This window comes from Oncorhynchus clarkii, chromosome 9, assembly GCF_045791955.1.
Source record: "Oncorhynchus clarkii lewisi isolate Uvic-CL-2024 chromosome 9, UVic_Ocla_1.0, whole genome shotgun sequence".
NCBI lineage: Eukaryota > Metazoa > Chordata > Actinopteri > Salmoniformes > Salmonidae > Oncorhynchus > Oncorhynchus clarkii.
In genome coordinates, this window is record NC_092155.1 from 69,984,402 (window position 1) to 70,000,502 (window position 16,101).

Below are 16,101 nucleotides of genomic sequence, written 5' to 3' on the forward strand. Positions count from 1 at the left end.
TTCTCAACGCCAAGGAAACCAAACATGTGGGTTTATACTAGATACAGTCTAGATACATATGATACATATGTCAATGTCAAACACAGTTCTGGTACAGACCACAAAACAGTCACATCAGGTTACAATACACCTATTGAAGCATGCATGTACTGTGTGTGTCTGAGCAGACAACAGTATCTCACCTCTCAGCGATGCTGCGGTGTGCCCGGGACACAGAGGTCTCGATGTCGATGGGGTGGTAGCGAAGCCCCCTGAGCTCCAACGTCTCATCCAGCTGGCCCACCACAAACAGAGCGTCATGACGATCTGAAGGGAAGGCAGGCAGATGGATCAGGAGTGAAAATAGATTTGTCATCAACACAGACCGCTTAGAAACCCAACACCCAGGGTGCTGCTTTTATCTCAATATCAAATCATTTCTGGGTAACAATTAAGTACCTTCATGTGATTGCTTTCAATTAAAATGTAAAGAGCAATTTTGCTAGGACTGTCTGGAAGGGGTCTGAGTGGGAGGGGAAAACTGAAAACTAACTGTTATTGGCAGACAGGTTTGGAACTCTTTCTTATTGGTCTATTAACCAATTTACCGCCTAGTGATGTCACCAGGCAGGCCAAAGCTCCATCCCACCAAACCAGGCTGAAATTTCAGGCAATATTTTCAAACAGCTCTTACACTAAAAAGGGTATTATCATAATTATCACAGTATTATTTCAACCTCATCCACTGCACCTACATGGTGTATGTGACAATAAAATAAAATACATTTACAAAAAACAGAAAAATAACATTTTTGACTGCACTGGGCCTTTAAAAAAAATCTAGTTGGTTTTAAAGCACAATCAAATAAAAATGTATGTGTCACATGCACCAAATACAACAGGTACCTTACAGTGAAATGCTGAATACAACAGGTACCTTACAATGAAATGCTAAATACAACAGGTACCTTACAGTGAAATGCTGAATACAACAGGTACCTTACAGTGAAATGCTGAATACAACAGGTACCTTACAGTGAAATGCTGAATACAACAGGTACCTTACAGTGAAATGCTTACTTACAAGCCCTTAACCAACAACGCAGTTTTAAGAAAATACCACAAAAAAACAAATAATTAAAGAGCAGCAGTAAAATAACAATAAGCGAGGGGGTACCGGTACAGAATCAATGTGTGGGGGCACCGGTGTCAAGGTATGTACATGTAGGGAGAGTTATTAAAATGACTATGCATAGATAATAACAGTAGCGTAGAAGGGGGGCAATGCAAATAGTCTGAGTAGCCATTTGATTAGAATTTCAGCAGTCTTATGGCTTGGGGGTAGATGCCTCTTGGACCTAGACTAGGCGCTCTGGTACTGCTTGCCGTGCGGTAGCAGAGAGAACAGTCTACGACTAGGGTGGCTGGAGTCTTTGACAATGTTTAGTGCCCTCCTCTGACACAGCCTGATAGAGGTTCTGGATGGCAGGAAGCTTGGCCCCGGTGACTGGGCCGTACGCACTACCCTCTGTAGTGCCCTGCGGTCAGAGGCCGAGAAGTTGCCATACCAGGCAGTGATGCAACCCGTCAGGATGCTCTCGATGGTGCAGCTGTTAAACCTTTTGAGGATCTGAGGACATGAATAGGTTTTGTTGTGCCCTCTTCACGACTGTCTTGGTGTGCTTGTGTTAGTTTGTTGGTGAGGTGGACACCAAGGAACTTAAAGCTCTCAAGCTGCTCCACTACAGCCCTGTCGATGAGAATGGGGGCATGCTCGGTCCTCTCTTTCCTGTAGTCCACAATCATCTCTTTTGTCTTGATCACCTTGAGGGAGAGGTTGTTGTCCTGGCACCACACGGCCAGGTCTCTGACCTCCTCCCTATAGGCTGTCTCGTTGTTGTCGGTGATCAGACATACCACTGTTGTCATTGTCAAACTTAATGATGGTGTTGGAGTCGTGCCAGGCCGTGCAGTCATTAGTGAACAGGGAGCACAGGAGGGGACTGAGCACGCACCCAGGGGGCCCCCGTGTTGAGGATCAGCGTGGCGGATGTGGTTACCTACCCTTACCATCTGGGAGCAGCCCGTCAGGAAGTCCAGGATCCAGTTGCAGAGGGAGGTGTTTAGTCCCAGGGTCCTTAGCTTAGTGATGAGCTTTGAGGGCACTATGGTGTTGAACGATGAGCTGTAGTCAATGAATAGCAATTCTCACATCGATGTTCCTTTAGTCCCGGTGTGAAAAGGTAGTGTGGAGTGCAATAGAGACTGCATCATCTGTGGATCTGTTGGGGTGGTCTGCAAATTGGAGTGGGTCTAGGGTTTCTGGGATGATGGTGTTGATGTGAGCCATGACCAGCCTTTCATGGCTACAGATGTGAGTGTTACGGGTCGGTAGTAATTTAGGCAGGTTATCTTACGTGTTCTTGGGCACAGGGACTATGGTGGTCTGCTTGAAACATGTTGGTATTACAGACTCAAGACAGGGAGAGGTTGAAAATGTCAGTGAAGACACTTGCCAGTTGGTCAGCGTATACTCAGAGTACACGTCCTGGTAATCCGTCTGGCGCTGTGGCCTTGTGAATGTTGACCTGTTTAAAGGTCTTACTCACAACGGCTGCGGAAAGCGTGATCACAGTCGTCCGGAACAGCTGATGCTGTCATGCATGTTCCAGTGTTACTTGCCTGGAAGGGAGCATAGAAGTTATTTAGCTTATCTGGTAGGTTTGTGTCACTGGGCAGCTCGTAGCTGTGCTTGCCTTTGTAGTCTGTAATAGTTTTCAAGCCCTGCCACATCCGACGAGCATCAGAGCCGGTGTAGTACGATTCGATCTTAGTACTGTATTGATGTTTTGCCTGTTTGATGGTTCGTCAGAGGGCACTGCGGGATTTCTTATAAGCTTCCGGGTTAGAGTCCCGCTCCTTGAAAGCAGCAGCTCTACACTTTATCTCAGTGCAACTTTTGCCTGTAATCCATGGCTTTTGGTTGGGGAATGTACGTACAGTCATTGGGGACGACGTCATCGATGCACTTATTGATGAAGCCAGTGACTGATGTGGTGTACTCCTCAATGCCATCGGAAAGAATCCCGGAACATATTCCAGTCTGTGATAGCAAAACAGTCCTGTAGTTTAGCATAGACCAAACTACCCCCTTTCAACCTGCATAAATGACATTTGGTGAGATGATCTTAAAACAGAATGAACATGCTTTGTACGACTAAGAACAAGTCTTCAGATTGGTTTGGTGTAGCAACTAGTGGGGGGTGAGAATGGCCACACCCCAAGAAAGATATGACTTGGGAGAGTCCATAACATGCTAAATGCTAGGATGGTTACATTAGAAGGGTCTCTAACCTCCGGTGGACCCCAGTAGCTCTGTCCTCTTGACAAAGCCCAGGTATCCCGTCCTGGCCCACAGGGTGTGGGGCTCCCCGAAGCTCAGCCTCGTGTTGAAGTGGTCCGCCTGCAAGCTCTCCTCTCCATAGATGGTGTAGTAGCCACTGGAACTGTGGGGACTCTGAACCCAGATCTAAACAGAGAGTGAGAGGGCTTCATCATCCTCTACATCAGGGATGGGAAACAGGCGGCCCTCCTTTTGAAGGCCATCTGATCAATTCCACACAAAAAACACACACACATTATACATAGATAAAGATATATATATATATATACAGTGCCTTGCGAAAGTATTCGGCCCCCTTGAACTTTGCGACCTTTTGCCACATTTCAGGCTTCAAACATAAAGATATAAAACTGTATTTTTTTGTGAAGAATCAACAACAAGTGGGACACAATCATGAAGTGGAACGACATTTATTGGATATTTCAAACTTTTTTAACAAATCAAAAACTGAAAAATTGGGCGTGCAAAATTATTCAGCCCCCTTAAGTGAATACTTTGTAGCGCCACCTTTTGCTGTGATTACAGCTGTAAGTCGCTTGGGGTATGTCTCTATCAGTTTTGCACATCGAGAGACTGAAATTTTTTCCCATTCCTCCTTGCAAAACAGCTCGAGCTCAGTGAGGTTGGATGGAGAGCATTTGTGAACAGCAGTTTTCAGTTCTTTCCACAGATTCTCGATTGGATTCAGGTCTGGACTTTGACTTGGCCATTCTAACACCTGGATATGCTTATTTTTGAACCATTCCATTGTAGATTTTGCTTTATGTTTTGGATCATTGTCTTGTTGGAAGACAAATCTCCGTCCCAGTCTCAGGTCTTTTGCAGACTCCATCAGGTTTTCTTCCAGAATGGTCCTGTATTTGGCTCCATCCATCTTCCCATCAATTTTAACCATCTTCCCTGTCCCTGCTGAAGAAAAGCAGGCCCAAACCATGATGCTGCCACCACCATGTTTGACAGTGGGGATGGTGTGTTCAGCTGTGTTGCTTTTACGCCAAACATAACGTTTTGCATTGTTGCCAAAAAGTTCAATTTTGGTTTCACCTGACCAGAGCACCTTCTTCCACATGTTTGGTGTGTCTCCCAGGTGGCTTGTGGCAAACTTTAAACAACACTTTTTATGGATATCTTTAAGAAATGGCTTTCTTCTTGCCACTCTTCCATAAAGGCCAGATTTGTGCAATATACGACTGATTGTTGTCCTATGGACAGAGTCTCCCACCTCAGCTGTAGATTTCTGCAGTTCATCCAGAGTGATCATGGGCCTCTTGGCTGCATCTCTGATCAGTCTTCTCCTTGTATGAGCTGAAAGTTTAGAGGGACGGCCAGGTCTTGGTAGATTTGCAGTGGTCTGATACTCCTTCCATTTCAATATTATCGCTTGCACAGTGCTCCTTGGGATGTTTAAAGCTTGGGAAATATTTTTGTATCCAAATCCGGCTTTAAACTTCTTCACAACAGTATCTCGGACCTGCCTGGTGTGTTCCTTGTTCTTCATGATGCTCTCTGCGCTTTTAACAGACCTCTGAGACTATCACAGTGCAGGTGCATTTATACGGAGACTTGATTACACACAGGTGGATTGTATTTATCATCATTAGTCATTTAGGTCAACATTGGATCATTCAGAGATCCTCACTGAACTTCTGGAGAGAGTTTGCTGCACTGAAAGTAAAGGGGCTGAATAATTTTGCACGCCTAATTTTTCAGTTTTTGATTTGTTAAAAAAGTTTGAAATATCCAATAAATGTCGTTCCACTTCATGATTGTGTCCCACTTGTTGTTGATTCTTCACAAAAAAATACAGTTTTATATCTTTATGTTTGAAGCCTGAAATGTGGCAAAAGGTCGCAAAGTTCAAGGGGGCCGAATACTTTCGCAAGGCACTGTATACATATACACACACACATTATATATAGATAAAGATATATATTATATATATATATACACATATATATACATATACACACACACATTATATATAGATAAAGATATATATTATATATATATATATATATATATATAGATAAAGATATATAATTATATATATATATATATACATACACATATATATACACACACACACACACACACAGAGTTGAAGTCGTTACTTCAGCCAAATACATTTAAACAATTACGTTTTTCACAATTCCTGACATTTAATGCTAGTAAACATTCCCTGTTTTAGGTCAGTTAGGATCACCACTTCATTTTAAGACTGTGAAATGTCAGAATAATAGTAGAGAGAATTATTTATTTCAGCTTTTATTTCTTTCATCACATTCCCAGTGGGTCAGAAGTTTACATACACTCAATTAGTATTTGGTAGCATTGCCTTTAAATTGTTTCACTTGGGTCAAACATTTTGGGTAGCCTTCTACAAGCTTCCCAAAATAAGTTGGGTGAATTTTGGCCCATTACTCCTGACAGAGCTGGTGTAACTGAGTCAGGTTTGTAGGCCTCCTTGCTCGCACACGCTTTTCCGTTCTGCCCACACATTTTCTATAGGATTTAGGTCAGGGCTTTGTGATGGCCACTCCAATACCTTGACTTTGTTGCCCTTACGCCATTTTGCCACAACTTTGGAAGTATGCTTGGGGTCATTGTCCATTTGGAAGACCCATTTGTGACCAAGCTTTAAGTTCCTAACTGATGTTTTGAGATGTTGCTTCAATATATCCACATAATTTTCCTGCCTCACGATGCCATCTATTTTGTGAAGTACACCAGTCCCTCCTGCAGCAAAGCATGATGATGCCACCCCTGTGCTTCACGGTTGGGATGGTTTTCTTTAGCTTGCAAGCCTCCCTTTTTCCCTCCAAACATAACGATGGTCATTATGGCAAAACAGTTATATTTTTGTTTCATCATACCAGAGGACATTTCTACAAAAGTACAATCTTTGTCCCCATGTGCAGTTGCAAACCATAGTCTGGCGTTTTTATGGCCATTTTGGAGCAGTGGCTTCTTCCTTGCCGAGCGGCCTTTCAGGTTATGTCGATATAGGACTCGTTTTACTGTGGATATAGATACTTTTGTATCTGTTTCCTCCAGCATCTTCACAAGGTCCTTTGCTGTTGTTCTGGGATTGATTTGCACTTTTTGCACCAAAGTACGTTCATCTCTAGGAGACAGAATGCGTCTCCTTCCTGAGCGGTATGACGGCTGCGTGGTCCCATGGTGTTTATACCTGCGTACTATTGTTTGTACAGATGAATGTGGTACCTTCAGGTGTTTGGAAATTGCTCCCAAGGATGAACCAGACTTGTGGAGGTATACCATTTTTTTTCTGAGGTCTTGGCTTATTTCTTTTGATTTTCCCATGATGTCAAGCAAAGAGGCACTGAGTTTGAAGGTAGGCCTTGAAATACATCCACAGGTACACCTCCAATTGACTCAAATTATGTAAATTAGCCTATGACATCATTTTCTGGAATTTTCCAAGCTGTTTAAAGGCACAGTCAACTTAGTGTATGTAAACTTCTGACCCAATGGAATTGTGATACATTGAGTTAAGTGAAATAATCTGTCTAAACAATTGTTGGAAAAATGACTTGTGTCATGCACAAAGTAGATGTCCTAACCGACTTTCCAAAACTATAGTTTGTTAACCAGAAATTTGTGGAGTGGTTGAAAAACGAGTTTTAATGACTCCAACCTAAGTGTATGTAAACTTCCGACTTCAACTGTAGATATATTTATTTATAAAAATAATACAAATCAGAACTTAGCCGGGGTCTCAATTTACTGTTGAGAATTAGGATAGTAGAATACAGCAGGTGCAATTTCAAAATGTGTTTGTGCATCAGCAGGTTTTCTCTTATGTCAGTGACGGTCAATTAACCCAAGTTCACTAACATCACTAACACTGGTTTGTGTCAAGAACTGCAACGCTGCTGGATATTTCACACTCAACAGTTTCCTGTGTGAATCAAGAATGGTCCACCACACAAAGGATATCCAGCCAACTTGACACAACTGTGGGAAGCATTGGAGTCAACATGAGCCAGCATCCCTGTGGAACGCTTTCAACACCTTGCAGAGTCCATGCGCCGACAAATTGAGGCTGTTCAAATGTGCAAATGTGTGTGTGTGTGCGTGTTAGGAAGGTGTTCCTAATGTTTAGTATACTCAGTATATATAGTAACCAGGGGCTCTGAGCCCAGATCTGAAGAACAGAAGAGATGGTCATTAACCAGCGAGGTAAGATAGAAAAATAAGTGATAGTGAAAGAGAAAGATATTGACTAGGTCGTAGTAGAGCAAGGTGATGGGGTTAAATTATTGTAGGAGAAGGAGAAGAAACTCTGAAGTCTTCGCTACAATATTCTCACAGCAAACCCCTTTCAACTTGACCATACACCCCCACCACCTGTTCCTCTGTGGTGTCTGCATACTCACCTCTCCTAGATGCGAGTCCCCCAACGGACCCCTGGTCTCTGGGTTCACGATGATCACCTTCACCCCTGGAAGAATCTGCAGACAGGGAGATCAGGTTTAGTAGACAACCCCATGGACACAAGAGGAAGTTTCATTGGAGAAGCAAGAGGTCAAAACACAGTCTAAAGGCGTCCACACACACACAGGTTTGGTTTGCTCCCTGCAGAACTCTGCTAGGTGAAGCGACCGTCTGTGCTCTCATACTCCCTAAAGATCTTTGTTTCAAACACGACAAAAAAGCAGCAACATCACTGTTGTTTATCCCTTTTCAGTCACCATGGCAACAACATAGCCAGAAACACATCCTCAAAATAGTCAGAATTCATCTAAAATAAATCATGAAATCTGTCATTTTGACGTTTTTGCAGAGGAGGTCCTAGCCACACAATTGTACATCTAACTGAGATGTTTGACTTCAGATACCAAACTTCAACTTGCCTCAAGAAAATAAATGTGTGTGCACGAACAGCCAAGAAAAAAACCCACCAAAAATGTCAATACGTCACAAAAAACACCAAAACATCACAAAATGTAATCATAATATATGCGCAAACAGTTTAGACTGGGAAGCATACGGTAAAGCTTTAGTCATCTCAGTGCCATGTACTTACAGTGCCTGACTCCATGAGGGAAAGACTCTGTGGGGCTCCTCGCTCCACCAACCTCACCCTGGAAAACACAGACAGACAGACTCCATTCTCTGCAATGTATTATACATGACCATGTGACCTGACCAGGAAAACCCTGGGTAAAACCTTAGTGATGTCCACTAGCTATCCTCACCTGTCATGGCGGAGGGACTTCATGTCTACATAGACGGTGGAGGGATCGGGTCCAGCTGTACCCTGGCAGAGAAACAGAAAGGGAACTTTGTGATCTAAAAAGTCCAGATGAGTCACCATCATTGTTAAGATCCAGCTGTGTGTGCGTATGCATGCATACTTTTTTGCGGCTCCCTACATTTGTATTTGCGTGCCTGTGTGTGCGCTGGGGCCCACCTGCAAGCAGATGGCTAGGTTGACCCTGGATCCAAACGCTGTGCTGACAGCACGGGGGGAGAGGCCCAGGTCTTTAAACAGCTTGGAGAAGGACTGGGTCAGTGCCAGCCGGGGACGCTCCTCTGCTATCACCACACAGCTCCTCACACACGACAGGTTCACACCCCGCGCCTGCAGACACACAGGTTAATAATACACACAGGGTGGAGACTCCTAGACATTACACTTACCACCAACCTCTTCTGGTGTGTATACAGGATACAGTTGACAGATGTTAGATTCTGGAACCAACACCTAGCGAGCTGTCTGTCTGTCTGTGTGTGTTCCTCACCTTGAGAGAGTCAGTCTGTGTGCCCAGGCCCTTGGTGCAGAGCTCCATGACAGAGTAGGAACAGAAGGTGTCTCTGATCTTGTACTGGCTCAGGGTGCTCAGCCACAGAGGTAAGGACAGCTCCAACTCCATAGGAGGGATCAGGATGGACTGGTGACCCGAGTACACACTACACACAATATTGGAACGTTCTCTAGTCATTACACAACGTAAAAAGCTGCTGTCACTTTTCTGCTCAATAGAGATCAGCCGCAGTGTCAACAACACTAGATCATAGAGCGACATAGGAGCGGCACAAGGATTATACAAAATGTAGGTGAAATCATGGCAGCCCAGCCGTGTGTCTCTTACCTGGAGAGGCACCACTGTACGAAGCCCAGACCGCAGTAGGGGTCCAGACAGATGGCTATTTGGCGTGAGGAGTAGAGCTCACACTGTAGCTTGATGGAGCGACACAGAGTACTGACCGCCGAGTGGGACATCTGACACACACACACCACAGACAGACAAAGAGACAGAGATACAAGAGAAAAACCAGAGACAAGAGAGAGAGAAACCAGAGAGAGAGAGAGAAACCAGATAAAGAAAGAGAGAGAGAGAAACAAGACGAGAGAAACCAGAGAGAGAGAGAGAGAGAGAGAAACAAGACGAGAGAGAAGAAAATATGCCTTTTAATATGCAAAAGAATGGCTGTGGGATCATTTCTCCTGAGATGGACATGCTTCAATAGTGCCCTTACCTTGACCCCGGTCAGCATTCCTGTGGTGGACACACTGAAGTCCAGGTAGGCCAGCATCTCTGCTGTGGGGGGCTTGTAGAGCTGGGGGGGCCGCCTCCTGGGGAGGTCATCTAGAAAGGACACACAGAGAAGGTAAACACCCTATGTGGTTCTGGTCCCTGTATAGTGTACACTACCCTATGTGCTTCTGGTCCCTGTATAGTGTACACTACCCTATGTGGTTCTGGTCCCTGTATAGTGTACACTACCCTATGTGCTTCTGGTCCCTGTATAGTGTACACTACCCTATGTGCTTCTGGTCCCTGTATAGTGTACACTACCCTATGTGGTTCTGGTCCCTGTATAGTGTACACTACCCTATGTGGTTCTGGTCCCTGTATAGTGTACACTACCCTATGTGGTTCTGGTCCCTGTATAGTGTACACTACCCTATGTGGTTCTGGTCCCTGTATAGTGTACACTAGCCTATGTGGTTCTGGTCCCTGTATAGTGTACACTACCTTATGTGGTTCTGGTCCTAAGTAGTCCCCTATCATGTGAAAATAGCGTGTCTTGGGAGTCATCTGGGATTTGCCACAGTACCTGTGTCTATGATAGTGGGCCAGGTCTTGACGTTGACGCTGGCAGCAGCCTCTCTGGACCGGAGGATCCTCATAAGGGGCTGGGTGGTTAGGATACAGGCAGCTTTACTCACCTGAAACACACACACAGACAGGAATTTGATCACCCCCCACCAAAGATCATTTCAGCAGTTACTAAAGTTTTCATAATATTTGTACTGAGGCATAACATCTTTCATGAAGCGGTTATGTGAAAACGTCTTCGTGGCTTTAGTTGACTCACGTCGATGATCATACGGACGGTGGGCAGGGTAGCAGCCAGGTTCTGGGGGTGAGGGGGCCGCACTGTTACAGGGATCAACCCAGCATACAGACAGCCATAAAAGGCAGCTATCAGATCAATGCCTGGTGTGAGTGAGAGGGAAGGAGAGAGTAAGAAGGGTGGGGAAGGGGACCGAGAGAGAGGGAGAGAAGAGGGGAGGACTGTTAACAATAGCATTTAACTAAGGCAGAGATTGTATATGTGAGGATGGACAGTATCAGCAGCCTCGTGTGAAGTGTGTGTGTAGGTCATTCAACCCACCAGGGGGGTATAGCAGCACTACGTTGTCCCCAGTGTTGAGGCCTCCTCTCTCCATCAGGGCTGAGGTTATCTTCTCTGCTCTCTTGTGCAGCTGAACACACGTGGCTGTGCACACTGCTGCCCCCTGGAGGACAGAGGTGGTAAGAGACACTGTACAGGTGCAATATACAGGAAGGCCTAGCAAGTGTGACCAACCAGGGTTCGAAAACTGGTCCTCTGCACAACACAAGACTGTATTCGCCCACTCAGCTAAAGCCTAGGCTGGAGGCTAGGGGAGCCAACACAACCTCCACAATCATATGTTAAAACGTATAAGAGCATAAGAAATGTGAGTAAAAATGGGAACATCTCAAGAGGTGTGACCATCCAACCTTAGCGTTGAGCAGCACATACAGGACGTGGTCAGGGTCACTCTGGGCTCTCCACTGTAGCGCTTCAGACAGGAACTGGTGCTGAAAGAGGAGAGGGTGTGGGTCAGGACTCTGAACTGGTGTTGAAAGAGGGGAGAGTGTGGGTCAGGACTCTGAACTGGTGCTGAAAGAGGGGAGAGTGTGGGTCAGGACTCTGAACTGGTGCTGAAAGAGGGGAGAGTGTGGGTCAGGACTCTGAACTGGTGCTGAAAGAGGGGAGAGTGTGGGTCAGGACTCTGAACTGGTGCTGAAAGAGGGGAGAGTGTGGGTCAGGACTCTGAACTGGTGCTGAAAGAGGGGAGAGTGTGGGTCAGGACTCTGAACTGGTGTTGAAAGAGGAGAGAGTGTGGGTCAGGACTCTGAACTGGTGCTGAAAGAGGGGAGAGTGTGGGTCAGGACTCTGAACTGGTGCTGAAAGAGGAAGCCACCATTAAGCAGAGAAGAGAAGGGAGTGCAATAGCAGGCTTTAAGCACAGTAAAAACACACACACGTATAGTGAGGTTCTGTGTGCTTCGCTGTGTGACTGCACAGCCCATTCCCTCATTCAACAGATGTACACCATTGATCTGCTCACGGTTACAGGGGGGCGCACCATTGATCTGCTCACGGTTACAGGGGGGCACACCATTGATCTGCTCACGGTTACAGGGGTGCACACCATTGATCTGCTCACGGTTACAGGGGGGCACACCATTGATCTGCTCACGGTTACAGTGATGCACACCATTGATCTGCTCACGGTTACAGGGGGGCACACCATTGATCTGCTCACGGTTACAGGGGGGCACACCATTGATCTGCTCACGGTTACAGGGGTGCACACCATTGATCTTCTCACGGTTACAGGGGTGCACACCATTGATCTGCTCATGGTTACAGTGATGCAGACATAATACACAGTCACTGTCAAGCAGCACATCTGAGAGAAGCAGCCTTACTGGGGCAGGTATGTCTCCTAAACTCTTACCATCATGGTGGGCCACATACAGAGCTACATCGCCAGAGAGAAAGTAGAGACAGAACAACACTTCTGTTATACGTTTGTCATTAGGACTACGGTAAATAAGATGTAGAGACAGAACAACACTTCTGTTAAATGTTTGTCATTAGGACTATGGTAAATAAGATGTAGAGACAGAACAACACTTCTGCTATACGTTTGTCATTAGGACTACGGTAAATAAGATGTAGAGACAGAACAACACTTCTGCTATACGTTTGTCATTAGGACTACGGTAAATAAGATGTAGAGACAGAACAACACTTCTGCTATACGTTTGTCATTAGGACTACGGTAAATAAGATGGTGATTGTTGGTAAAGAGCTGGTACTGTAGTGTTTGTTTTCACACAGTAGGGCCGACACCTTGCTGGCTCAGCCCAGTACAGCTTGGCTCAGTGGGGTCTTACCTTCCTGACCAGACCCTCTTCCTCCACCACGCCCAGCTCTCTGCCTGCAGCCTGGGACATCCTGTTTCCTGCTACCAGGTTACCAACCATGATGGAGGCCGGGCCCACTCCAACTATAGTACGGAGAGGAGGGTTAGAGGTACACACCTACTACAGTGTCAAGTGTCACTGTGTCAGAGATACAGACAGTCATTATAGCCACACACACCTGGTTGTTTCTGCCGTGGTTTGGGCAGGTTGGTAACACAGGTGTGTGGACAGAGGAGGATGTTACAGGGGTGCAGGTTCCCCTCTAGGAAGTTCTGTTTGGTCTCAGAGATGTGGATCCCTCCCAGTGGTGTCTTGGGTAACGTGTTGGCTGGGACCAGGGCTAGGCAGTACAGACCCACCTGGTGGATACTGTCTATAGCCTGTCGAGGAAAACACATGATATACTGTTTATGTGATGCCAATACTGTATGCACTGTTGTTCGGTGTGCTACCTATAACAGGGTAACGTGTTGGCTGGGACCAGGGCTGGGCAGTACTGACCCACCTGGTGGATACTGTCTATAGTAGACAGAACACACGTCATAGGGCCGGCTTACTGTTAAATCGGTGGTGTAAAGTACTTAAGTAAAAATACTTTAAAGTATTACTTAAGTAGTTTTTGGGGTCTCTCTACTTTGACTACTTTTACTTTACTACATTCCTAAAGAAAATAATGTACTTTTTACTCCATACATTTTCCCTGACACCCAAAAGTACTCGTTACATTTGGACAGGAAAATGGTCACATTCACACACTTATCAAAATAACATCCCTGGTCGTCCCTACTGCCTCTGATCTGGTGAACTCACTAAACAGAGAACATCCCTGGTTGTCCCTACTGCCTCTGATCTGGTGAACTCACTAAACAGAGAACATCCCTGGTTGTCCCTACTGCCTCTGATCTGGTGAACTCACTAAACACAAACGCTTTGTTTGGAAATGGTGTCTGAGTGTTGGAGTTTGCCCCTGACTATCTGTCTGGTTTGCTTAATATAAGGAATTTGAAATGGTTTATACTTGTACCTTTGATACTTAAGTATTTTTTAGCATCCCATTTACTTTAGATACTTTAGTACATTTAAAACCAAATACTTTTACGTAAGTAGTATTTTACTGGGTAACTTTCACTTTTACTTGAGTCATTTTCTATTAAGGTATCTTTACTTTTACTCAAGTATGAAAATTGAGTACTTTTCCCACCACTGCTGTTAATGTACTGTCGCCTAGATGTACTTCTACTACTAACTTAAAGCTGCAATATGTAACTTTTTGGGCGACCCAACCAAATTCACATAGAAATGTGAGTTATAGATCTGTCATTCTCATTGAAAGCAAGTCTAAGAAGCGTTAGAACTATTATGTGCGCTATTTCTATGCTTCTGTTTTAAAGTTTTGTTTTGGAGTTTTTTTACTTAAAAAAGTTGAAAATACAATATTTTTGGTAATAGAAAATATATTTCACATCCGTTTATATGGTACAGTGATTATCTACACTATACTATCTTGTTTTGCCACAAACTGAAATTAGGCAAACTATTAGTTTCAGCAACCAGGAAATGGCGGAGCGATTTCTGCATATTGCACCTTTAACCTAAAAAGTGCACACTGATAGATAACTAGAAAGAAACATATGGAGATTGATTATAAAGCTGTGTTTTTTTATTTATTTATTTTACCTTTATTTAACCAGGCAAGTCAGTTAAGAACAAATTCTTATTTTCAATGACGCCCTAGGAACAGTGGGTTAACTGCCTGTTCAGGGGCAGAATGACAGATTTGTACCTTGTCAGCTCGGGGGTTTGAACTTGCAACCTTCCGGTTACTAGTCCAACGCTCTAACCACTAGGCTACCCAGTTTGACAAGTGAAGATCAATGATAAATAGATGGAAGGATAGATAATACTAGGTACCTGTGATAGATATGAGACAATATGTATTATATCTTTAGTACGGAGGTAGATATATTTATAGAGGAGAGAACACACATAAAACATGTACCTGTAGTACTCTGCTCATCCACTGGAAGCTGTCCTCTTCACTGGCATCTGGTCTTTGTTCTGCTACAATCACTATCCTCTCATCATAAAACACGGTCACTGAGAACACGGCGATCCTACACCAGGGAGAGAGTCAGTCAGAAATTTCACACAACCCACAATAACAACCTACTCTCACACTAGAGACCATCGTCACAGAGCACACAGTGATCCTCCTCCGGGAGAGGGACAAGACAGCACGGCACACTCTCACGCCTTAAGACCTCAGCGAAACAACACAGCAGAATGACTGTGGCACTCACCTGTTTTGACACGCTCCACGGCCAAAGCACTCTCACACCTTACCAACACAGCAAAACACACCAGAAGGACAGCGCTCCTGACACACTCACCTCCCCCTGTAGACAGTTTTGACAGGCTCCACGGCCAGGGCTGTGGCCACCAAGTCATCAGCATTGTGTCGTCTACCACTGACCGTCAGGAGCCCCTCATTCTTCCCCACTACAAACACCAGACTTCCCTGTGGAGATAGGGAGGGAAATAGCAGAAGGTCAAAAAGCAATGTCACTATTTATTGTCATTCTCTAGACATCAACAGAAACGCCAAAACTCTATTCTACATTGACATGTTTTGTTGATATAAAGTAGTTGTGCATAGCTATAGACTGAAGAGGTAGGGCCTGAAACGACTGTCTATCTTACCGGCCCTACGAAGCCCAGCAGGCCAGTCCTAGTGAAGGGGATGTCTCCTATCGGAGCTCCAGCCTGGTTCACAGGAATCACCTGCAGAGACAGAGGGACACACTTTCAGTTATGGAGGTTACTGCCTAATGTATTACATCATGATCATCCTTTCAACCAATCACAACAACACGTTTAACTGTCAACACAACTCCTCAACTCAGGTTAGAGAGATCAGCGTTGCAAAGGGAGGGTATATTACTGGAAACTTTCTAAGTTTACCAGTAATATACCAGAATTAACTGGCCTTTTTGGCCAGGTGTCTAATTATCTCTGGTCCTCTCTCTTGTAAAATATATGAAATAATTAAATAAGATACTGAACAAATATCTAAACGCAACATGTAAAGTGTTGGTCCCATGTTTCTTGAGCTGAAATAAAAGATAAAATAAATGTTCTATACACACAAAAAGCTAATTTCTCTCAAATGTTGTGCACAAATTTGTTTACATCCCTGTTAGTGAACATTTATCCTTTGCC

General features: G+C 44.6%; 1 protein-coding gene across 2 annotated transcripts in view; it reads right to left on the reverse strand.

Annotated features, from left to right (window-relative positions):
- Nucleotides 1-16,101, reverse strand: part of LOC139416867 (disco-interacting protein 2 homolog B-A-like) — a 91,591-nt gene that overhangs the window by 3,729 nt on the left and 71,761 nt on the right. The window contains exons 19-37 of one of the 2 annotated variants that reach the window (XM_071166013.1): nt 15,583-15,663; nt 15,273-15,400; nt 14,882-14,996; nt 13,061-13,262; nt 12,853-12,965; nt 12,411-12,434; nt 11,404-11,484; nt 11,033-11,156; nt 10,733-10,854; nt 10,472-10,583; nt 9,890-9,999; nt 9,502-9,632; nt 9,151-9,319; nt 8,820-8,990; nt 8,605-8,666; nt 8,433-8,490; nt 7,783-7,857; nt 3,334-3,508; nt 183-306 (exon numbers count right to left, since the gene is read on the reverse strand). In XM_071166013.1, coding sequence (XP_071022114.1) covers nt 183-306; nt 3,334-3,508; nt 7,783-7,857; nt 8,433-8,490; nt 8,605-8,666; nt 8,820-8,990; nt 9,151-9,319; nt 9,502-9,632; nt 9,890-9,999; nt 10,472-10,583; nt 10,733-10,854; nt 11,033-11,156; nt 11,404-11,484; nt 12,411-12,434; nt 12,853-12,965; nt 13,061-13,262; nt 14,882-14,996; nt 15,273-15,400; nt 15,583-15,663 — 2,177 coding nt within the window. The remainder of the gene's footprint in view (nt 1-182; nt 307-3,333; nt 3,509-7,782; nt 7,858-8,432; nt 8,491-8,604; nt 8,667-8,819; nt 8,991-9,150; nt 9,320-9,501; nt 9,633-9,889; nt 10,000-10,471; nt 10,584-10,732; nt 10,855-11,032; nt 11,157-11,403; nt 11,485-12,410; nt 12,435-12,852; nt 12,966-13,060; nt 13,263-14,881; nt 14,997-15,272; nt 15,401-15,582; nt 15,664-16,101) is intronic. The other variant, XM_071166014.1, reaches the window with a different exon arrangement.